This window comes from Ammospiza caudacuta, chromosome 1 (assembly GCF_027887145.1).
Source record: "Ammospiza caudacuta isolate bAmmCau1 chromosome 1, bAmmCau1.pri, whole genome shotgun sequence".
NCBI lineage: Eukaryota > Metazoa > Chordata > Aves > Passeriformes > Passerellidae > Ammospiza > Ammospiza caudacuta.
The window spans coordinates 81,058,140-81,083,371 of NC_080593.1; the positions used below are offsets into that span (position 1 = coordinate 81,058,140).

General features: G+C 34.8%; 1 protein-coding gene across 1 annotated transcript in view; it reads left to right on the forward strand.

Moving 5' to 3' along the window:
• DNAH5 (dynein axonemal heavy chain 5) overlaps positions 1-25,232 on the forward strand; it is a 116,526-nt gene that overhangs the window by 69,495 nt on the left and 21,799 nt on the right. The window contains exons 48-63 of the mRNA XM_058825320.1: positions 330-452; positions 1,498-1,711; positions 2,333-2,556; positions 4,539-4,734; positions 8,230-8,402; positions 10,971-11,101; positions 11,999-12,152; positions 12,812-13,079; positions 13,666-13,897; positions 15,392-15,506; positions 15,718-15,894; positions 18,827-19,030; positions 20,698-20,877; positions 21,746-21,883; positions 22,468-22,603; positions 24,038-24,354. Coding sequence (XP_058681303.1) covers positions 330-452; positions 1,498-1,711; positions 2,333-2,556; positions 4,539-4,734; positions 8,230-8,402; positions 10,971-11,101; positions 11,999-12,152; positions 12,812-13,079; positions 13,666-13,897; positions 15,392-15,506; positions 15,718-15,894; positions 18,827-19,030; positions 20,698-20,877; positions 21,746-21,883; positions 22,468-22,603; positions 24,038-24,354 — 2,982 coding nt within the window. The remainder of the gene's footprint in view (positions 1-329; positions 453-1,497; positions 1,712-2,332; positions 2,557-4,538; positions 4,735-8,229; positions 8,403-10,970; positions 11,102-11,998; positions 12,153-12,811; positions 13,080-13,665; positions 13,898-15,391; positions 15,507-15,717; positions 15,895-18,826; positions 19,031-20,697; positions 20,878-21,745; positions 21,884-22,467; positions 22,604-24,037; positions 24,355-25,232) is intronic.

The window sequence follows — 25,232 nt, forward strand, 5'->3', positions numbered from 1 at the left end:
AAAGGTGTTCCAGAATTACGTCTTCAATTTAATCTTTATTGCTAGAAGTCATCAATTTTGCTAATAAATGAATAAAATAAAAGTTTGAAACCTATTCAGATTTATGCAAGTGTTAGGCATGCTTTCTACTGTAGACACCAGCCTGGTACTGTATACCTTGAGATTTTAGACATTCTAGTTGAACTAGTGCAATTAGCTCCAGCAAATGCCTTGTCTGAACATCATTTAGTAAAATTCTATGTAACAGGAACATCAACATGTTTAAGTGATTGAATCATGTATGGAATGAAGTGCTCTTTGTGACTGTGCTGCTAATTGCTTTTTAACAGCGTACAATAGAAAGCTATGTGGATAAGCGCATGGGCCCAACTTATGGTCCACCTGCAGGCAAAAAGATGACAGTCTTCATTGATGATGTGAACATGCCCATAATCAATGAATGGGGAGATCAGGTCAGTTTGTGAAAGAAGGAAAAAGAAGACAAAAGGTTTTCTTTGTTTTTATGCTACACTGTAAAATTGGCTTCTCAGTCATTCAGAATAGGGTAAAATTGATATGTAGTACTTTAATTTTAAACAGTGTTTTAAAAGAACCCATCTACATTAATTTGTCAGGAATAATTGAAAATAAATATGCTGACAGCAAGAAGCAGTTTGAGTGCTCCTTAGAACATGCCTGTATAATTTTAATAATGTTATTTAACAACACTCATTTTATAATTAACAATAAGAAGTCTTTGGTGCACAAATTGTGATAGCAAACTGACATTGTGGGCAATAATTAAAATACTGTGAAACCTGAGAGGTAAGGAGTGTCTTCTCTTCTTCAGACAAAATGAGAGTAATCTTTATTTATATTGACAAAATTGTTCTGAATTACATTGCTTTGGAAATTAATGTTAGAATTTCTATAGGAGTATAGCCATGGGATGTACTCTCTGTGGAATTTTTTCAGCTTGTCAAACAGAAATGTAGGGTATCCCTTTATGGCTAAAGAAAAGGGTCTTGCATGTTTTTGTATGGAAGTAGTTCTTTTATTTCAGCTTGAAAACCATGCTTGTGATGATTACATATGAAATTTAATACAAGTATTTTGTATCATTTGCAACATGATGCATTAGTTTGGGCTTGATTGAAAAAAAGATGCAAAGATACATTAGTTTGGGCTTATTTAGAAAACTGGAAATTTTGTTTTAAAAGGCAGAAGTACTTCCAACAGCAATGGAAATCATGCAGTGTTCAAGTGAGAGTAAATTGTTGTGTGAATGATTAGTTCTAAATGAGGGTACCCCTGTACTCCCACGATTTTTATCCTTAGATTTTACCAAATGTTCTTATTCGTTGCTGTGCATTTTTATCCTGAAGGAAATAAACAGAGGGATAGGGGGCAAGACAGTGTTATACTCTTTGTTAGGTATTTCAAACATTTAAGTATGTTCTGTATTTCATTCAGTTGTACATGTAATATTGTCTTATATAAAATCTGGTTATTTTACAGGTCACTAATGAGGTAGTTAGGCAACTGATGGAACAGAAAGGACTGTATAACCTGGAAAAACCTGGGGAATTTACCAACATCATGGACATTCAGTTTTTGGCTGCCATGATCCACCCTGGGGGAGGCCGCAATGATATTCCACAGAGGCTGAAGAGACAATTTTCAGTGTTCAACTGTACTCTGCCTTCCAATTCTTCCATTGACAAAATTTTTGGTAAAGGGAAATTAGCTTTGTAGTCATCTAATTTTTTAAAATAGTAGTTGTTTTTCCCTTATCATTCTATTTGTGCACATTATTGTTAAAATTGAGGCCTAATTTCCCCCTGATATGTTTACCAGCGCATTTTTCTTCAGTAATCACTTCCCACCTGCAACATCATCAATCTGTAAATTGTTCAGATCCAGTCATGTCTCTGAAATTCTTGGTATGCTCAGATTTAATAAGAATGACATGAAGATATTGTTTTAGTGACAATGCTGGACAGTTGCTCAGGTGCCACTGCTGCCAAGAATAAGTGACTAAAGACTAGACTTTCTCAAAGAATGGGATCATACTGATTTCAGCAGGAGATTAGTTATTCAAGGCCAGTGGAAACTAATTTATGAGGAAAAAAACATTTTAATATGCTGTTAATTAAAAGTTAAATAGCCATTGAGCCGGTGACAGAATGGTGTTAAGAATGGCTGAATCAAAATTTAAATATACACTGGAAAGCCATTTTAACAAATTTGAAAAGGTTTTTAGGATTGGAAAAAGAAGAGAAACAGAAGATTCGGACAGTCATTGCTCCTGGTGTTGTGCTAACATGTCTTTTGGCAATTTTTCTTTCCACAGGTGTAATTGGAGAAGGACACTACTGTAGTGAGCGAGGATTTTCAGACGATGTGAAGAAAACAGTAGCCAAATTGGTTCCATTGACACGCAGACTGTGGCAGATTACCAAGCTGAAGATGTTGCCCACGCCAGCCAAGTTTCATTATGTCTTCAACCTTCGAGATCTCTCGAGGATTTGGCAAGGAATGCTGAACACTACATCAGAAGTGATCAATGAACCACAGGTAAGTGCAGCACATCAGTGACCTGGATATAATTAGTGTAGGAAAGGGGATGAGCGTCTATCTTGGCATTTGAATTTGCTTTAAAAAAATGCACTTAGTGGATTTTTTGAGGCAAAGGTGTTTTAGTCCAGCTTTTATAGTACCAACTGAAGTGACAACTTTGTTTCAAAATGATGACAATCCCTACTTCTTTTGCCACAACAGTTTGCTTCTATCTGCTTTTCCTATTACTGACAAATGCTAGTTTATTTAAAAGAAGTGAGAAAATAAGTGAGAGGCAATGAATTTACTTTAACCCTATGAAAATGCTCAAGTATTGATTAAAAAATTGAATAGTTTCTCCTCTCCATTACTGTCTTGAGACTTTCAGTCACTGCCTAATTTCTGTCTAACAATTTGTTTCTGGCTTATGGTTTAAAAGGAAGAAGTAGTAAGAAGTATTAGTAATGTTTCTTTTTTTCCATAATCCATCTTTCTTCCAGTAAAATATAATTTCTCTTCTAATTATTTTAAGGAAAAGTAATTTAGAGCTGTGAAACATGTAGTGCTGGAAAAGCAATGCTGATGGAAAACATGTAAAATTTGTTAAATAATCGGTTCATTTGCAATGTGCGTCTCTGTTCAATAAGCTCCTGAATTCTACTGCATCTAAATTTAAACTTCAGAATGGATTTTAGTTTCTGCAGCAAAAACATGGAGCACTTAGATTATATATATATGTATATACACTATTAATGTCTTTTGAAGTGTAAAAACCAATTGGTCAAAATACTATTATATAAATTTATATATTAATTCTGAGCCTTGATGTGCCAATTGTACAGAGTTCTGTAGGCTGACCCAAAGGTCTTCAAGGAGTACCTGGAATTTTTTCTACTACTGTATGGTAATATCATAGGATTAGAACGAGTGCTGCTGATATTAGCAGCCCAACAGGTTCTCCTTCATCCTGTGACCAAATGGAGGGAGTTAAAAGGTGGAGAAGGGATAATATAAACACTTAAACATTTTTCTTTATTGTTGTTCTCCAACTGCTTTGGCTGTAGCATTGGGACTGCTATCTGTGTTTGCCATGAAATTATTAGTGCCATGATGCTTATATTTTCACCCATCTACTACTTAATGATCAGTTAGAAAAGTTAGAAATGTTACATACATTGATTTATGTAACATCAATACATAAACATGTTAACTGGTATGGATGTGGTTTTAGGGCTGAGGAAATAAAATCTTCGTACGCCTTACTTTGGAACACTAGATTAAAACTTCTTCCATAGTTAACTGAATATAATCTTAAATTCCTATTGGGCAGAATAAGAAGCTCAAGGTACCTCTTCTGAAGAACTATTTATTTTCTAATGGTGATGTTATTTTTAAGTTAAGAAATGAAGGCAAAGCTTTAAAGTTGGTATCATTTTGTTGCAAGCCAAAGTTTTAAAGTTGGTATCATTTTGTTGCAAGCCAAATGAGTTCCTCAGTACAAGAGAGACATAGAGCTCCTGGAGTGTGTCTGGCAGAGACAGTTAAGGGCCTGAAGCAAGTCTTTTAAGAGGAGAGACTGAGGGACCTGGGCCTGTTCAGCCTCAAGATGAGAAGACTGAGGGGAGACCTCATTAATATCTGCCAATATCTGAAAAGGGAGCGTCAGGACAGAGCCAGGCTCTGCTCGATGGTGCCAAGGAATGGGGCAACAGGCAGAAACTGATTCACAGGAAATTCCTCCTGAACATGAGGAAGAACTTCTTTAATGGGAGGATGATGGAGCCCTGGAACAGGTTGCCCAGAGCAGTTGTGGAGTCTCCTTCACTGGAGATATTAAGAACCATCTGGATGCAATTCTGTGCCATGTGCTCTAGGATGATCCTGCTTGAGCAGGGAGGATGACCCACTGTGGTCCCTTCCAAACTGGCCCACTCTCCTTCTGTGATTCTGTGAAAAGCCTCCTTTCTGTTATTTTATTTTTTTTTCCTTTTTGCATGTAGGTGCTAATAAAATTGTGGAAGCATGAATGTAAGTGTGTTATTGCTGATCGTTTCACAACCTCAGAAGATGTTGATTGGTTTCATACAGCTGTGGCAAAACTCATTGAGGAGGAGTTTGAAGATCTGAAAGCTTTCTTGAATCATGAAACAGATGCATTCTTTGTTGACTTCTTAAGGGATGCACCTGCAAGAACTGGTAAAGATTTACTTTAAGAATCATGGAAATTATAAAGCTAGGCAAGGGGATATGATAATCTTAGATACTATGAAAAATATGTTGTAAAAATTCATGCTGAATTTATGCATCAAAAGTGTCTTTTTCATCCAGTGGCTTTGAAGGTAATCTATGTTACCAGCTGTGTCAAATTTTTATCTTAATGGGATTTCTAAGTCTGTATTGATATCCAGTGTCTGTATAGAAGAGCCTTGCTTTCATTTAAATTGGTGTGGCAGAAAGACAGAACTGCCAAATAGTGAGCATGAGTCTTTTTTATTCCAAAAGGATCAAGGAAATTTGTTATGAATGACCTGAAATGGTGGGGTTCAGTAGTAGATAAAGGATTGCAATGTAGGTAACATGCCCCAGAAATCTGATTAAAAAATACTGTCTCTGGGCTAATCCAATACTCTTTAGGAAGTAACTATTAAATGTGACAAATGACTATTAATTCAAATTTTCCTGAATGCTTGTTAAACCTCTTTAAAAACCTGTATGACTTATAGCGATACCTTTATGTCTTTCAAACAAAAATGTGGTGTCGCTGACCTCACTAAATTACCTGGGAATATTTATCAATTTTTGCAAAAGAACAGAAGACATTTGTTTGGGTTTAGGGAAGGTTGTTAGATGATTCAGTTATCTGTGTTGGTATCACTGCAATGATGGAGAGTGGAGCAATTGGAGACTGGCATGAATGGCTAATGCTATTTGAACCTTCCCTTGAACAATTGAAGTGGACAGAAGGCAGTGACAAAAGGAGAATAAAGGATAGGACATATTTCATTGGAAGGAATAAAATAGAAGTAAAAGTAAACTAGTGTAAGAAAGGAAATAATTACAGCCTTAAATAACTTGCTAAATTTCATCAGTGTAGAGAAGACTGAAATGTAAGTCAGAATGCATACCGAGAGAGTGAGGAGTGATTTTTAATATGAAAATTTAAGTCCACACTAGAAACCATCATATTGAACTGAAAAATAAATGTATTTCTCAACATTTGATAAATGATAAAGGTATTTCTCAAAATTATTTTCCTTTTTTGGTGACAGATTAAACATACCTGTCCTGTAACATGCCTTTTAGCATGGAACTTCATCTAAATACAAAGCGAGAGACTCTCATATAGAAAGGCTATATTTTGCCCTCAATGGATTTCAGGACCTAAGTCCTGAGCCTTGAGAACTCCCTTTCTGTTTTTTGCTTTAAATGAAAAGAATAACAAGCGTCATTTTGTTTTATTTGTTCCTATAATGGCATTTAGTATTTCCCACTGTGGTGGAAGTGTACAAGCAGGACCTTGATTTCTAAGCTCTTAAATATATTAAAAATTACATCTAACATTGACTTCAAAGAGCCCTATGCTGAGATCAGTAATATGTTTACTGGTACCAGATAATCTTTTTGTCTCTGGGTTGTAAAAGCAAACAATATGTTTGTCCCTGAGAGAAATACAGGATGACTTAGATCTTCGTCAACTTTTACATCTTAGCTTCAAAGGAATTGTTTGTGGTGCTAGTGATCTCAAGACCCTCTACCTATTCAAAGGTGTTTTTATCAGTTGGTTTTGAGATTGTTAGTACTTTTGATTATGAATCTTGAGACTGAGCAAGACGTTAAAATAATACGTTTTTCTGGCTGCCTCTCTAAATAATGGAAAAGTCTTCCCTTTCCTAGGTTTTGTACTTGATTATACTGTCCTTGGACATTAATAATAAAACTGTAGAAGCAGAATTAAGATGATGTAATTATTTTAAATTTTTCAAAACTGTAAAAGTACCACTGCAGGTTAAGTTCTTGATGTATTTCTTATTAGTTTCTTATCAGGTTTAGTTTGTTTAAATGTCTTATTCAACTTGTAAGAAATTGATTTCCACCTGGAATACTCCTTTAGTTTAACCAGTGCTTTTACAGGTTAAAATAAGAAGTCAATTGATTTAATTAGATTTAGTCTAGAGGAGTGTTCATATGCAGAAGCAATATAGAGATAAAAGTTCTGAAATTAAGGTGACTTCAAGCAAACAAAAAATGCAATATAAAGGACAGCTGAAAAAGAATTAATAATTTGTGTATTTTGATAGAATAGGTTCTGTGGTAAAATGTAATTTTCTTAAAATCTGTTTTTAAATATGTATTTTGGGGTTTTAGTTTTGTTATTGTTTTTCTGTTGGTTTTTTTCCTTTGAAATTGCATGAGCATTAGAAAGGTGAATAGAAAGGAAATGGAGAAAAATTTGAAAGAAGAAAAAAGTTACAGACACTATTCTAAATACAGTTGAGTTTACTTGGGGGTTGGAGTTCTTTTCCCCACCTTTTTGTTCCTTAACTTCACACTGGCTTCTAGTGCTTTACTAAACCTTAGGGAAATACTTATTTTACTGGGATGATTTATTTCATTGATTTTAATTATCCCAATTAAAGATAATGTTCTGAATTATATATTTCTTCAGCAAGTTAGAAGAGGTTTAGCAAAACTGAATGATTTAGAATAACTAGAAAAATACATCCTGTAGCATATATAGATCACAAAATCCTGAAACTAATTGAGCTAAATGTATGTAAATAAGAGCAAAATGTACTGTACTAGTATTATTTTTGAGGAAATCCAAATGACCAACCAAAAGCCCCCTGATGTCTGTCTGCTGGCACTGTTTCAATGAGATTTGTCAGGTATTTTTTAATGAAATATGGTCTGGATGAGAAGTGAGATGGATTAAAAATTGCTGAGTGGTCAAGCCCAGAAAGTGGTTGGTGTTCAGTGGCTCAAAGTCTAATCAGAGACCAGTATCCCAATGGTCAGCACATCCCAATGATGTATCCCAGGGGTCAGCACAGGGCCCAGCCATCCTCAACACTGTCATTAGTGGTCTGCTGTAAGAATTCTTATGAATGAAAGCATGTCACCTTTCAGCATGATTAAGGTTATGAATGGAAAAATGAGGCAGCAGCACTGTTACCTCCTTTCTTTGAGAATTGACTTGTGCCTTTTATATCACCTAAGGAAACAAATGTATGCTAATTCGCGGTGAATATATTTTTTGTTGTGGCAGTTATTAATTTCAAGAGTATGTTTTTTCTAGAGCAATTATTTAATCAATTTAGACTGTTTTTATTTTACAGAAAAGATTATTTGCAATTTTAAACTGCAGTATTTATTTACCTTCATTCTCTGGTGCTACTTTTTTTCCAAGCACCTAAACAAGTATCATTTTTCATCATTCAAGTTTCAGATAAAGACAGCTATTTAGGTTTTTTTTCTCATTTTGTCTTTAAAAATTACTTTGCTGAAATTACCATTTCTTGCAGGCAGAGTGTACTCAGCACTCTCATATGTACATCTAATATATAATATTATGTATAATAAACCTGTTTCTGGGTGGTGAAACTTCTAGTTATCTTCACTTACTTGTCCCCTCATTGAACCTTTGTCAATTATTTAAACTGCTAAGGTTTTATTACTTGCTTTTTGTTCTAGATGAGAAACCAGAGGAAGCTAATTTAGATATTCCCAAAATCTATGAACCAATCTCCTCATTTAATCAGCTACGGGATCGTTTAAATAAGTTTTTGCAAGCATACAATGAGAATGTCCGTGGTACTGGAATGGACATGGTTTTCTTCGAGGATGCCATGGTTCATTTAGTCAAGGTACAGTCTTGCTGGATTGCCATTTGTTGTTGTTCACTTGCCCACATCTCCTTTGAATAGAGATATGCATGAATCAAGGTAAATTACTTCTGAAACTGCAGCAGCTAATTTATTGCTATCAAATATTTGATCCGTCACACTGTGACTAGGTATTAAAACCTATTAAAAACTTTTTAGAAAATGCACCAGATGGAACTATTATACCTATCTTTTATGTTTGGTGGGATCATGGTGCTAACTATTCTAATTTGATTTCAACCTTCCTCCTTAATTCTTCTGGGAGCCCTTCCTGTCTTTGGAATGAGTCAAATGAAATTCAGGTTAAGACATAATTGGTTGCTTCTGAAGGAGCACGCACAGCAGAGTAGGAATAAATGTAGTCCAAAATTCTTTTGTAGATCCACAGTATGCTCACTACTTTTAAAGTTCTTTTGACTATGGATTGGAGCTGACCATAACTTTCAGCACAGCACAGCTTGATATGATTGTTCACACAGAATAGGCTCATACACAGGAGAGCTTTTTTTTTTTTTCTTTAACACTAGAACCCCTATTGCCTAAGTAGAATACTGAGGTTTTCAGTATTTTTTAAATTATTAATAACTCTATATGTAATTGCATCCTCCCCCCAAATACAATATTAAATATCAAAACAGTTTAATTATAGTTGACAAACACATTGCATCTGCGGTTTTCAAAATTTTTGCATTAATTCTTGTTATTTTGCAAAATTAGTCTCTTTCTTTCTAAGCTTTATGGCAAAATTAATGATGTTTTGCTCTGGATTTCTTTAGGACAATTGTAAATAATCATCACACTTACCAATAAGTTTCTCATTTATTTCTAGGAAAAAACTATATAAGTTTAGGATGCAATACATTTTTTTTCACTGAACAGCCAACTGTCATCAGAAATATCTTTGGGTAGCTAGATGGTAAATACCTGAAATATTTTATTAGTATTTGCTTGGGTAAAATGATAATTTTATGTTTTATGCAAAATGCTTTGCTTGGATAAAAAGTGTTTATATGATTTTAAATTCTTGGAAACATGAACAACTGTGTAGACCTGAGAAAGCTTCTAAGAGAAAGCAAGATAGGCACAGTTGAGGTAATGCCTAATCTGAGCTGACATAATATGGCTTGAATGAGTTAAAGCTGAGGGATATCTTAAATAGAGAGCAAAGTTTCCAATTCACAGCTTGTGTGCCTCTGCCTGGAAACAGATCTAATAGCCATTATTGAAATGACAAGTGGTATTGCAGGGATGTTGTGCAAATTAAATTTTCTTTCTCTGGTTGAATAATAAAGCTTAGAGTAAGCCTTCAAACTTGATTTTATCTTTCTTGTGAAACATTAACCAATGGAAAATAACAAATACATTACATTCAATATGTAAAATTAATAGGTTTAAAATTAGAGGAAATTGGCATGACTATCTTTAATGGCTTAGAAGGAGGTAAGTCAGAGAAAGGGCAAGTAAATAAGTCTCCTAGGTTGTTTACTGATACGATGAAATTCTGGAGTCATCAAAGAACTGTTCAAGATAATAAAGAGAACAGAAGCCAATCCCGTGCATCATTGCTTGTATGGAGGAGACCAGCTGCTAACCAGCTGGATGGTATTATTGTGTCTTTGAGAGGGAATTGGCTCTGTGCTGCTCTGGATATTAATATAGGCTCTTCTGGGTATAGTGAGGATCTGTTCTCTTGCAACTGATGGGCTGCCATGTTTCATGGCATTGTTTTTTGGCTATGGGCTGTAAGACCATAGTAAGTTCACAGTTACTGCTGAAATTTTTTTTGGCTATGGGCTGTAAGACCATAGTAAGTTCACAGTTACTGCTGAAATTTTTTTTGCTCTGAATTCTAAAGGCTTTGTTTGTTTACACTGCACAGTCCTGAATGGAAGGGAAATGTGGAGCAGTAGGAAGCTACTGCCTTTTGATTTAAAATATAAATAATGAAGTGGGAAAGAAATGTTGATCTAATTGGGAGATGTTTCACTGAGATCAAATATTCATACTTGATACTGTGCATTTTTACAGTCAAGTAAATGAGAAAATGAGAATTGTAACAAGTTTCATTATAAAGGCAGTGTTATTAACTGCTGCAGAGAATACTGAAGACTCTTTGTCCCGAATTTAACATGCCTGGGACAACCTGTCCTTCAGTCACAATGAGATGAGTCTTACCAAAGTTATCCAGAGGTCATGGTATTGGGGAAATTATTTCCTTCCCAATTTTGATAATCCAACATGCTGTGATAGCACATCACTAAGAAATCACAGCTGAGATTTACTTTGTGGGAGATGTAATTCTACTGATAACTGAACCTACACAGTGATGGAATCAAATGGTTGCTATACTATCTGACAGGTCAACACTAAACATTGTGAAGTACAAATGTCCACAGAATATATTAATAGTAATATAGAATTCTTTAATTAAACCTTAAAGTTTTAATTTGTTCTTAATTTCTAATATAACTTTAGTAATATGGTAGCATAGAATTTTTGGGTGTGTGACTCTTGCACATTGTATCGATGAATGACTGGTATATTACACAGATTTCCCGCGTGATTCGCATTCCTCATGGAAATGCTCTCTTAGTTGGAGTTGGTGGCTCAGGAAAGCAGAGCTTGACAAGACTGGCATCCTTCATAGCTGGCTATGACACATTCCAGATAATGTTAACAAGGTGAGCATTACCTGAAATTTAACTAAATAAGTACTTCGTGTTTTAAGTCTTCCTATAAATAAAACAGGCTCACATTCTCTGATCACCATCATATAGAGTGGAAGGACATGACTATCCTTTGAAACTTACTAGATCTATGTGATTTTCTACAATAATTGTGAATTTTTGCTATCTTTGGAGTAGGAAATGATTTTGTTTCCTTCACAGAAAGAGTATTGGCGGTTTCAAGTTATCTTTGCATCTTTACACAGTACATTAAATGGTACTGAAAACGTTTTTAGGTGGTTATCTATCCAAAAGGCCTTTATGAATTAATCTTGTAATATTTGAAATACTGTCATCCGAGGAGGACGAATCTTTATCTATCCAAAAGGCCTTTATGAATTAATCTTGTAATATTTGAAATACTGTCATCCGAGGAGGACAAATCTTTATCCCTGCCCTCTAATTTGCTAGATTTTAGGTATCTGTCAGTATTTTGACAACCTTTTCCAAGTACATTATTCCCTTATTTCGCATTGTTCAACCCAGTATGGTGTCTTTTGAAATAAAGATGAAAAAAATTATAAATCCTCCTCTGAAAGTCTCAGAATGAATACCATCCTAATTGTCTGTAGGACAGGTCAATTTTGGTACTCAAATGTCATTTTAGCAAAGTGAAATTATTTTAAATCTTTTGCAGGTGTGTTGGCTGCAGAAGAAATTGTAGGGTCACATGTGGGAATGTCCCTTGGTGTGGGTCTCATCAGAGAACCTATCTGAAATAAGCACCTTTATGCCTTAAGTTCCAAGACATTGTTTCTGACTTAAATTTGCTTAGGTTTTTTTACCCTTTTGGTGAGAAGACTTTTTTAAAAAGAGATGAGTATTTGTTCAACTAACATGTTTTTTTTGTAGATCATACAACACTTTAAACTTGATGGAAGATCTGAAACTCTTATACAGAACAGCAGGACTGCAAGGCAAAGGCACCTGTTTTCTTTTTACAGACAATGAGATCAAAGATGAGTCATTCTTGGAATACTTGAACAATGTGTTGTCATCAGGAGAGGTAAGATCATAAATTTTCTGCTTTTTAAAGTTCATAATTGTGAGGCAATGAAAGAGTTTGTTTGAATATTTTGTTTTAAGTCAAGGGTACACTTCCAAAAACTAGAACTCAAGTGCTTTTTGTCATTAAAATATTATTAAAAATGAATGCAGTCTCCAAAATCTACAAAATCCCCGGTTAGACTGAGTGAAGTGATCTCAAGGGACATGAGAACAGCTTTAAAAAAATAAAATTTGGACTTGAGAACTATTACTGATGTTTTTAAAAGTTGTCTGTTAAATTAACTATTAGTGTACAGTTAGTTTTGGTATGGTAAATTCATGTCCAGAATTGATAGATTTTATTGGTTTTATTTATTTATTTATTATTTTAGGGTTATGTTTCAGAGTAATTGCTACTAGTTATTAGAAGTTAAAGAGAAGGAATGAAAGCTATTGGAGGGTGGGGTTTAAAATTTACAGCAAGTTCGATTTCAGTCTATTTGATGGAATCACTTCATTAAAACTTCTTGTTTAAAGAAAGGAGTTGGGGGGTGCTAATAATTTCAGTGTCTGAGATGTATGTCCCTTCCTACAATGGTGTGTATTAAAAGAACCTTTTGCTGTATCCTCTATTTTGGATCATCTCAAAAAGCATGAAAAATCTTCCTTTTCCCAAAGGTCTCAAACTTATTTGCACGTGATGAGGTAGATGAGATCATTAGTGACCTCATTCCCTTCTTCAAAAAGGAGTATCCACGAAGACCTCCAACCAGTGAAGCTCTGTATGACTATTTCATGGCCAGAGTCCGTCAGAACCTTCACGTAGTTCTTTGCTTTTCACCAGTAGGTGAAAAATTCCGAAGTAGGGCCCTGAAGTTCCCTGCTCTCATTTCTGGATGCACTATTGATTGGTTCAGCCGATGGCCTAAGGATGCGCTGGTGGCAGGTACGGGTAGGTTTTATCTTTGCAGACACATAATTTTCTGATCAGTGGTCATGTAGCTGTTTTAATTGTGTTGAATTTTACCAGAAGAAACTGAATTGATTCTAAAATTTGATGTCGGTATTCTCTTCTTAAATGCCTGTTTTATTAAGCTGTCAAAATATTTCTAACAGAGGAATGGTTTTGAACACAGTTTAAAGAAAAATTCCCTGTGAAAATGTCTTAAAAGTATTTGTAAAGAATGCAAAGATGCTACTAAAGAAAGAGATTATTTGTGAATATGTCTGTGATAGAGCATACAGTAGAAGGTGGTGATTATCCAGTCCCTGGTAGGTAGCAGCTAGGTCCAGAGTGAAAAAGCAGTTGCACATTTTGGAGATGAATAGTGACAGATCCTTAGCTATACTTTTTATTGACACATGTGGAATAATATTCAGAATCTGATGGTGAAGAGTAAAGAAGACTGGGTTTTCAGAAGCTGGGCGAAAGCCAAGATACTACATGCTGACTTGTTTTATAGTGACTTGTTTATTAGCTAAGATGCTTTTATAAGTATTTACTTACATTTAGGCTTTCTTTCTTTCCTAAGTGTCTGAACACTTCCTGTCCTCATTTGATATGGACTGCAGTGCTGATACAAAGAGGGAAATTGTGCAGTGTATGGGCTCATTCCAGGATGGAGTGGCAGAAAAGTGTTCTGATTACTTTCAAAGATACAGACGTTCTACACATGTGACTCCCAAATCCTACCTGACCTTTATTCAGGGATACAAAACCACATACAAAGAAAAGCATGCTGAAGTGCAAATATTATCAAACAGGTAAACTCTGGTTTCTTCTGTTTTTCTGTGGTTTTCTTCCCCAGGTAGGTATTGTCTGGTATGCTTCATTTCAATGCCTGGCTTGTCTCCTCACACAGCAAAAAAGGTATTTTTAATTCCTAAAATTATGTGAAGGTGTAACTTATTCAAATATTAAAGTTGCTCTTGTCCTATAAGATAAAGACTATATATATTTGGGGGGCGGGGAGAGTAGTGGTGCTTGAAAAATAGAAGTAGAAGGAATATGAGGTGAATATAAATTATACCCACGTGTTTTCAAAGAGTAAAAGAAGACATCTACATGTAATTTCATAATATACTGATAATAGCAGTTAATTTGCCAGTTGACAACTTTTGTTTCCTTGTTGAACACTTGTAACCTCCTGTTATGAACATGTAAGGAATATCCTAAGTGGTTTTGTGAACACAGAGCCTCACTTAGACTCCTGAGCTTTTTACTTGTACATTATTAAGGTGGTTTTGATATACTTTTTCCTGTTTTCAGATGCTTTATTAAACTAGTGATATCTATTTGCAGATATATCTTCGTGTCAGGAGCACCCAACTATAATGTAAAATTAACAATTAGTGTATCAGTTGGTATCACTCTTAAGAAAAACTGCCTTCTCAGTTTTGAAAGATTGTTAATAAGAGCTGGAAACCTTAAAGAAAGGCTTTAACTTGTTTATTTGACATTGAAACATTATTTGTCTTCAAAGTCAAATTGAGTTTGAAACCTGTAGTTGTGTTAGGGTGAAGGCTTATAAAACAGAAGGGTATTGCCCTGTTTTCTGCCTTCAGATTTACCAAATTAGTTCATGAAGTCCAATTTCTTCCACTTAAACTTAGTGCGCTGTCTGAATCTGTTGGGGGTTACACTTTGTTCTCCTGTATTTGTTCAGCTGTCCAAGTACTGGATAGCCTTTGCAATAGCAGTCTCTGTAGAAGCCTTTTAAACTTGTCTGAAAAGTCCCAAGTGAAGAGTTTTTGATAGAAAAAAAAAGCACTGTTGAAGGGGCATTTTAATGCTGAATCAGAGAAGTCTTATCTCAATACTATTTTTCTCTCTTTTGCTTGGTCTTGGTTTGTTTTCAGTTTCCACTTCAAACAAGAAATATTGATTGGTTATAATTTTCAGAATTTTGGTGATCAGAAAATGCTTTCTGCTGTACAGAACTCAGTTCTTTGATTATTGGCTCAAGAGGAACAGTGGCATTTATAGAACCAACATGTAGGATTTTATGCAATGATAAAGGCATACTGTTTGATCAGAAGTGGGTAAAATTTCAAGCCAAAAACTTTATTAATGTACTTCATTGTCCACTTTATTGATTCTGAAGATATCAGAAAGGTAAAAGTTATTGTCCAAGTTTTTTTTTTGGTGTAAAGCATCTTTTGCAGTTGTTCATTCTGATTGATGTGATTCATTCTATAGCTGGAAAGTGTAAATTACATAGTGAATGAGATGCTTTTTATTTTGCTTTTTAACTTCAGAATAAATACTGGTCTGGAAAAATTGAAAGAGGCCTCTGAGTCAGTGGCTGCTCTAAGCAGAGAACTGGAGGTAAAAGAAAAAGAACTTCAAATTGCCAATGAAAAAGCTGACATGGTATGTACAACCTTCAAAGCGTATTGCTGTTTGATTTTTTCTCCTTTTATTCCTTCTATTTTGAAAAAAATAATTAAAATAAAGTTAAATATTGGAAAGAAAGGATTTTGGAGAAAATTATGGTATTTGAGTTTTCTGGAATTGATCAGATATGATTTTGCAAAAAAACCCCTCTTTTAACTTACGGTGTGTGGGTTTTCTCACATTCTAGGTATTGAAAGAAGTCACTGTAAAAGCACAGGCTGCTGAGAATGTGAAAGGGGATGTTCAGAAAGTGAAAGACAAAGCTCAAGCTATTGTAGACAGTATAACAGTTGACAAAGCCATTGCTGAAGAGAAGTTGGAGGCTGCCAAGCCTGCTCTGGAAGAGGCAGAGGCAGCCTTACAGGTTAGTACTTGGACCATGTACAACATTACCACTAAGAAGGTGGATGTCTTTGAAACACAAAATTGCAGGTGCATTGCATAGCTCTTCATGTGATAGAAAAAAAATATATGCATTTTGAGCCTTTTTAGGTTCTGTTTTGTTTTTCTTTTTTCACATGAGTACCAACCCCAAAACAGTCAGTTTTCAGAAAAGGGCAAGTTCTAACTTTCTTTGAAACTATAATTGAGTATAGCATGAGCTGCAGCCTAATATGAGACTAGTAACTGAATATTGATACTGTCATTAAAATATTGATACTATCATTAAACAGCTTGTGTACAATGAGTGAAATGCTGTCCATGTAAAATCAGTTGTAATTTCATCCAAATCCAAACCTTCTATTTTAAGTTTTCACAAAGAAATTGCATTTTCAATAGGTTTTCTGGTCCACTATTTTCTGTCTTTAAAACAAATCTTTCCTTAGGAGCTGTAGCATTATCAAGACTTCATTTTCTTCACCATAAAGCTTTTCTTGTTAAGCTTTTTTAATGGAATGTCCATACATTTAAGATTGAAAAAGATTAATATTAGTTGATCTTGCATAATGTTTATCTTTGTCTGCTCAGCTGACTTTATAGGAGGATGGGCCTCAAGATATTTTGCTGTGTGCAGTATTAGTGGAATCTGAAATATACCTGTTAGATGCTAGCAGGGAGCTCGCATCTCAAGAAATAGAAAAGTATGAAGAAAAAAACCTGAAGGATAGACAAACCTCAAAGGGTTTTATGTAGATTTGCTGGAAATTACACCGCTCCATTTGAGAGGCTGCCAGTAGTTGAGATGGTTAAAGACTGATCTGAAGGAATTGCATTATTAGCTTTGAAATCTAGTGTAGAAGAATTTTTATGGATCTTCTTAATGTAAGACTTCACTTTGATTGAGAGATGTTTAACAGCCTCTGACAGCCATGATGCTTAAAGGACAGAGAGCAAAAGTCTAAATGAAGGTTGATGACCTGGCAGCTGGGAAGAGTGAAATATGGGAGAAGGTTTTATTATAAGACCCTGATATATTGCCACAGGAAAAAGGTTAAAGAGCTAGCAACAACAAAACAGCAAACAGGATAGTAGGCAAACATTCTGACCGGTGAAAAAATAAGCAATGTTAATTAGTCAGCATCTGCAGTATAAAAATGGCACCTGTATCATGTGTCTGGACCTGTATCTTATTAAAGGTTACTTTCTGCTTTTGACTAAAATGGCTGAACCAGAAAAATACTGCTCTTCTTGAAATGTCGGGTGCTAATAAATGAAAACCTGATTTCAAGAAAAAGTGATGCTGGCATTATTGTAAAACTTCTCAATTGGAAAAAATTGAATTTCTGTAATTTTCTATAATAAATTGTGTTGCCTATGTCTAAAGGGGAAAGGCAAACTATCATAAAAAGAGAATCTTATAATCATTACAGATTTGCAAATTTGAGCTAGGGATTCCTATAGTAGAATTCTGCTTGCAGAGTAGATAAATACCTATTAAAATATTTGGTAAATAGAAAGGTCATTACCCAGATGGGAAAAAAAAGTGATTAGCTTTTTTACTCAATTTTTAATATGTTTCAAGTATAATAAATGCTACATTAAGAGAAAGGTAGGTACAGAACGTCTTATAAGCATTTCTAAACACATAGTGAGAATAGTTTGAGGAAGAATTGTCAGAGTTCAGGAAAACTTTGTTGCATTTTGCCCTGTAATAAAAATAGCACATTAAATGCATAACTATAAACAAGTAAATAAATAAATAAAATTTAAATGTAAAAAATTTTGGCACAGTTTGTATGTTAGCAAAAATAAGGCTGAGCTGAATTTCCTAACAGTCACTAAGAAACACTGGGTAAAGTTTTCACACAGATATCAGGAAAATCTCTGGTGAATTATTTGATGCACACTGAACCCAACAAGCAGCAAAATATTGAAGGGAAGCAAAGGGCTGGCAGAGGGAAGGCAGCCTGGGTGGTCTGCAGTGCTTTTAAGTCCCTTTATTGAAGTGTAGACACAAGTAATTAAAATCTGCCTTCATGAATTCCCAGTGAGGCGTGTGCTAGGCTAGAAGCAAGATGTCATGGCACTCACAGTACTCTGAGTACTCAGATTACTCAGTAATCTGTTGCTTACTGTTTGGGCTGTTGTATACTTGGACTAATTAAACTGCCTCTAAATAAGCAAAGCTTCTGCTCAGAGTTGTGTGTGTTGTAGGAGCAGATCTGCCCATCCGCTTTCACCATTGTTCAGTGGTTTTGTTGCTTTGTATGGGGTGCAGTAAACACTGTTGCTCAAATAAATTCTTCTCTAAGGAGACCTCTTCAGCAGACTCTTCTGATAAGTCTTTTCTGATTCATGTTGTAGAGTTATGAGTTACAGTGTTAGGGTAGTAAGGCTTATTTAGCCTTACTTATTAAAGTCTAGGTTTTCATACCTTATATATTTTTCTTGCAGGCCTGCTTCTACACCAGGAATATTCCTGGTAAGATGTATTGGAAAGTACAAACATATGCAGATACGAGTTTCCTTAATTTACCTTCATTTGCTAGATGTCAACAGAAAGTATTTCCTTTTTAGGCACAGTTTCTTTTCAATATGTTTGCATTTAAAAAACAAGTAAAATTTCAAGATATTTCTGGTTTGCTCTTTTTTATTGTAAAAACAGTTCATGGTAGTTTTGAGTTTTAAGGTGCTGCTGTGGAGGTGCTGTGCTGAGGTTTCCTAGGAGTTGATAGGAGTTAGTAGTGAAAATCTAATGCAGAGGTTCTTCTATCTTCATGCTTTTTAGAGGTAAAAAGAACATATATATTTTTCTTTTTTCTCTCATGGATTAATACTGTTGGTGAGCTTATGCTCCATGTTTTCTGAACTGAACAGTAGCAGTAATTGCTTTGCCCTTTGTTTTCAATTCCTAGACAATAAAACCTGCAGACATTGCCACGGTGCGCACCCTGGGCCGGCCGCCTCACCTCATCATGCGCATCATGGACTGCGTGCTGCTGCTCTTCCAGCGCAAAGTCAACCACGTCAAAATCGATCAGGAAAAACGCTGTACTGTCCCATCGTGGCAAGAATCACTGAAGCTGATGACAACAGGCAACTTCTTACAGAGCCTACAGGTGCTTGTGCAACCTTTTTCTTTTTTATGTATTTTATTTTTATAATGTAAGAAAATAAGGGACAATGTTTTCTCTGGTGTTCATAGGAGAGCAAATGTGCGACGGAAATCACACAATAGATCTGAAATGTTATGGGCTTAAGAATAAATATGTCAGAATGAAATAAACTTTAATCCTACTTGCAAATTCATGTTATAGATCACCTATAATTTTTCCTAAGTAAGGCAATGAAATTGTTTTAGGCGACAAATGACTCAAAGCTTGAAGCATTTGGTTTGGATAGCCATTACTTATCTGTTTCATTAAACCTGATAACAAACATCTTTTTTTCTAATATTTAACTTTTCATTAATTTTCAACATTTTAGCTTGTGCTTTGATATGGAAAAGCATAGATGGTTATTAGGATGAACACAACCTTTTTCAAATGTGGGATATTTTTGGTTCACAGGATTTGTCTAGGGCAATGGAAAGACCAAATAACTGGTAAACATATCCCTTTTCATAACTTAAACTAATAATATTATGATTTATCTATCTTGATCTTGCATAATATTTATCTTTGCTCAGCTGACTTTATAGTCAGGATGTGCCTCAAGACATTTTGCTGTAAGCAGTACTAGTGAAATCTGAAATATACCTGTTAGATGCTAGAAGGGAGCTCACATCTCAAGAAACAGAAAAGTATGAAGAAAAATCCTGGAGGACAGACAGACCTCAAAGGGTTTTGCATCACACTCTCTGCCCCATTGGACAGTCCATGAAATGTAGGATAATCCACATCATACGCTATGCCTCTCCATCAAAAACCCAAACATTATCGGCATGAATGGTATATATTCCTGTCCCACTGAGTGTTATCATTCCTGATTTCTGCATTTTGAGTTTACTTAATTTGTCACTGGTCTAGTAGGAGGCTTGACCAGCTTTGTGTGGTTGGTAGTGGCATGGATGCTGTTTATGTAGTATTCACATTGCATCTTCTTGTAAAGGTTTTTTAATTTTCTATAGGACTTCAACATTTAATTTTGCTTGTGCTTAATTAAACCCATTTGTGCTTCAGGGAACAGATCTTTTTCAAGTTTGTCTGGGATTGGGTTTCATTATACATTGTAAATAAATTTGAGGGAGAAAATTGAGAGCTTTTCAGGAGGAAAAAGGAAAAATATGCTTTTTCAAGAAAATAGTAAAAAAAATTCTTTAAAAATTAAATGCATTCCAGTAATTAGACAAGGTAATTTAAAGGTAAGATAGATGGCTTGACCTTTGAAAGGACTGTCTTGCAGAATGTATGTTTTTGAACTAGAGTTTAGCTCTTCATTTTCTTTTTGAAGATTGTTAAAACTTATTTTGTATTAAGCAAAATGAATTTTTTAGCAGGACTGGTGACATTTTGAAACAACGATTAGCTGTCTAACAGGAGTAGTGAGTGTGGGATAGCAAAGATCATAAATGAAAGCAAACTTTTTTCCATTTTGTAAGTATATATAAGAGTGGAATGACTTTGTAAAGGTCTCAAAGATACATGTGACAAATAATTTCATATAAGTTGTTTATGAGTAACACTTGTGATTTTCCTGGTGTTCTATGTGTTCTGAAATACATGTAAATATCATTTACATTTAATGCATGTGTTTTGTAACTTGCACTTTCAAAAATTTTTTTTAGCAATTTCAGAAAGACACAATTAACGAAGAAGTGGTAGAACTTTTGAGTCCTTATTTTGAAATGGTGGACTACAACATTGAGACAGCTAAGAGAGTATGTGGGAATGTTGCTGGCCTTTGCTCATGGACAAAATCTATGGCGGTATTTTTTTCCATCAACAAAGAAGTATTACCTTTGAAGGTATGTATGTTTGTTGGTCAAAGACATCCTCTGCTCCTCATCATCCTCACCTGTTTTCACTTGAGGATTTAATCTGTGGGAAACTTCATCTGCCATGTTTTAACTGGTGATTCCCTCTCTTGAAATTTATTACCTTGAACACTGTACTTCTACAATAAAATATATTTCAAATGTACTTCCATGCATACATTTGAGTTGTCAAAATTATGAAAGAGATGGTGTGATTTTTATGTCTCTGGACCCCTACTCGATGAGATTAAAACATCTGTCATCTAGTTAAATACACTACTGCAATTGCTCTACATTAATTTAGAATTAAGTAGAAAAAGGCTTTGAGATTTGGTTTCCTTTGCTGTTCCAGTTCTCAGTTCATAGGAGGATTGTACAGATACTCTTCATCAGTGTTATGTAGAGAAAAAAACAGGCCTAAGCAGTTAGAATGAAAGTCAGGCAGAACATGGTAACAGAGAATATCTTGTATTATAATGAGAATGACAGAGAAAGGGAGGAAGATTTGTATTTCAGACTAGCATATTGGCTGGACAAATCAAGTAGACTTCTAGACATCATTCCCTTCTGCAAGCCGTGTCAGACTAACTTTTGTGCCACATGAGGAATGACTGGCATTTCCAGAAGTATTTAAATTTTTTTTATAACTGACATTAAGCCAACTGTTCAAGTGCAGCTATCTGAAATTAGAATATAGTTTGTTGTAAAATTCAAATAAAAGGTTTTGCTGTGTTATGAAATCTCTACTGAAGAGTTTGATTTGGAAATGTAGTACAGGAAAGCTTTCTGAAATATATTATAGCAAATACTTTGAAATTCTCTGTGTATGAATACACTTCTATGTTTTTATTTTCTGTAGGCTAACTTAGCAATTCAGGAGAAACGCCTAACCAGTGCAATGCTGGATCTGCAGAAAGCTCAAGAAGAACTGGGAGCCAAGCAAGAAGAATTAGATATTGTGCAGGCAGAGTATGAAAATGCAATGAGAGAAAAGCAGGTGAACTGCTCTTCACAGAAAAGAAGTTTCTACTCTTGCTTTAAGGAACACTTAATGTGTTCGTTCAATTTCACTGTTATTCCTTGTTGATGGACAGCAGTTGAAAGATAGATAGTATTTGAATACTGCCTCTTTGCTTTCTACGTCTCTCCTTTGCCTCTGATCCTCTCCCCTCTTCCCTTCCACCCCATCAAAAACTATTTTATTTGTATTCTTTATTCAGTGCCTACTGCTGTAACTTCAAGTTCTACGTATGCTATAGGTGTATACTGTATTTGAGTAGAATTCCTCAGAATGAATAAGTATCAAGAATTTTACATACTAGTCAACAACTGCACCAAAATAACAGTTAAGAACAGAAATATTACAAAGAAATATTGAGTCATGTTTCTAGGAGATGTTGATAGTTTGTCCTGATATATTTTTTCCATCTCACTTTCCCTCCTCTGCATGGTGATAGAAATGTTTAAGAATATATTTCTAACCTGTTGTTTATCTACTGGTTTAATGAGGTGTAGAGATTTTTTCTGACCTATCAGATATATGACTGTAAACAATTTCTTTTGGTGCATGATTTTCTTTAGATTTTGCTGGAAGATGCTGAGCGTTGCCGACATAAAATGCAAACTGCTTCAAGTCTTATAAGTGGTTTAGCAGGTGAAAAAGAGAGGTGGACAGAACAGAGTAAGGAATTTGCCATGCAAACCAAGAGATTGGTTGGTAAGTTTTTATCCAAACCTTATATTTGGAATCGAGTTGTTTGAATTATGTTTAGTGAAACTGAAAACATTTGAAAAGTCAAACTTTTCCTTTGTATCTTAGATCCCTGTTTCAAAAGCAAAGGTAATTGTTTTAATTTCCTTGCTAAAGCCCTGTTAGATGAAAAATAAATATAAGGCCAAAGTTCATATTTAAAAAGAAAAGGTTTGGACGCTGAGAATGTAGTGACACTACAATTTTAACTTGACTGATATTTATAGGTACAGTCCAAAGAGAGTAATGTGCTAGCAAGTGCCAATAAAACGTGTATGACTGAGAATATATATTGAGGTGAGGAAGACTGATACTCAGGCACTGACATTTATATGTAGAAATCAATGTTTTTAACTGCAGTTACTAATGTTCATAAGAATTTGCTTGTTAGAAGGTCATTATTATTTTTTAAATTTGCACTTGTAAACTAAAGTACTTTGTAATAAATAAGTTCATTAGTTAGATCAATAAATGACATTTATCTCATCATTTACTGTGGGCTGAACTTTCTTCTCTGCTTTTTACCTTGAAAGGCTGCAAAAAGCAGCCTTGTTGTATGGGTTGTATTATAGCGACTAAGTTGTGTTTTATTTGCTGCTATAATATATACATGTGTATTAACTTATTAAAAACCCAAGATACCTTCCCCACAGATTAAATTCCCCAGATTTATCCAATTGTTTTTATAGATAACTTGAAAGTGTCCAAAAATACTAGGGCTCTGTATAAAAGTCTGATATCTTCTCCAGTTTAAATTTTGCTTTCTTATTTCAGAGGTACAAAACTCCCTCAAATTATGGTGTCATGAAATTTAGGGGGAAAAGTTTGAAACTGAACAGAAGATTAAAAGTTGTCACACTTAATACCTCCATAATGATGTCTCTGACATGTTTTATTACCAGTACTCATCACTGTAATTGATTTACAGTAATTTAATTGAATTAGTACTTATAAGGAGTTCCACCCCACACCCCCCCAACAACATCCACCCAGTTGTTTAAGCCTGTTTTTATGAGTGCACAAGGAAATGATGGAACTAAAAGTTCATTACAAAGTCCTCTCTGCCATGTCCTGCTTGTACAGGATCTGGTATTTGGAATAGTGTTACATGTATGTTGAGTTGACCTAAACAAGCTGCCAGATGCTGATCTCTTGATTCCTACAATTGCATAGTAAGAACAAAGTAAATGTGGCCTCTACTGAAATGCACCATTGTCATGCCATGCAGTGAGCCTTGGAAAAAAGATTTATTTGCCTTCTTTATGGTTCAAAGTGTGTTCTTCTGTTACCAGCCAAAACATGTAGCAACTAGCGAGGGAAACAGCTTGTTCATTAATAGAATTGGCAAAGTTTAATGCTTTGTTTTGTGGGTTTTTTTTTTTCCTCCTTTTTCTCTTTAAGGTGATGTACTCTTGGCCACAGCTTTTCTGTCCTATTCTGGTCCTTTTAACCAAGAGTTCCGCAGTCTGCTGTTAAATGACTGGCAAAAGGAAATGAAAAGCCGAAAAATTCCTTTTCGTAGCAACTTGAACCTCATAGAAATGCTGACTGATGCTCCAACTATCAGTGAATGGAACCTGCAAGGATTGCCAAATGACGACTTATCCATACAGAATGGAATCATTGTCACTAAAGCATCTCGTTATCCTTTATTAATTGATCCACAAACACAGGGTAAAATTTGGATTAAAAATAAGGAAGGAAGAAATGACCTTCAGGTAATAGAAATGCTTGTGCTTTCATAATCCTTAAAAACTCTTAGCATACAAGCATTACAATTCATTGATTTGCCTAATGCTTAGGAAATTACATTTATACAAAAAGTCTGGTTTGAATATAAAGAATATCTCAGATATATTTTAGTGGATTTGAGATTTGACTAGAGGTGGAAGTGTATCCTTTAGTGCCAGTGACTCAATTTGTTTAATGAATTAATTTTAATGGAACATAAACTTTGGAAAATAGGCTGGATGGGCAATGCCTGGTAATAAACATGTTTTCAGAGTAATGTTAGTGTCAGGAAAAAAACCCACCAACTAGTTGATTAATACAATTTCATATAAGTGCTTATAAATGAAAAATCACAGTGAGATATTTTTTCATCTTTTAATCAGAAATTATTGTTAATTTTTGTTGTCTTAGTATGGATGTCAGCTCCTAAGTGCTCTGCAAATATACAGGAAAGATGTAGTGCTACAAAGTATAGTCTGAGGCAAGATACACAAATTCAATTCAAACAAGAAAATGTGAGGAATTCCTGCAATTATGATTACACCAATAAACCAGCTTAAAAAAAAATCCCTGAAATCCATAGAAGTAGTTTGAGGTGTGATAAAAGAGTGGGTCTGTGAATATAACTACCACTTTCATGCCGATTGTTATCTAGGTGTGGAAACCTTTAATGGTTGCTTAGTTATAAAAATGGTTATTAGTTTGTTTACAGCTTTATTAAAGTCTAAGCTGACTGTGCTCTTTGAACATGTTGAAAATCCCAGTTATACTGGGGACTATTTAAAGCAAAGGCTTATTAAGGTCCTGTTCCATATAAACCTCTAATTTTCAAGGGTGAAAAAAATCACAGAAAAATACTTATCTT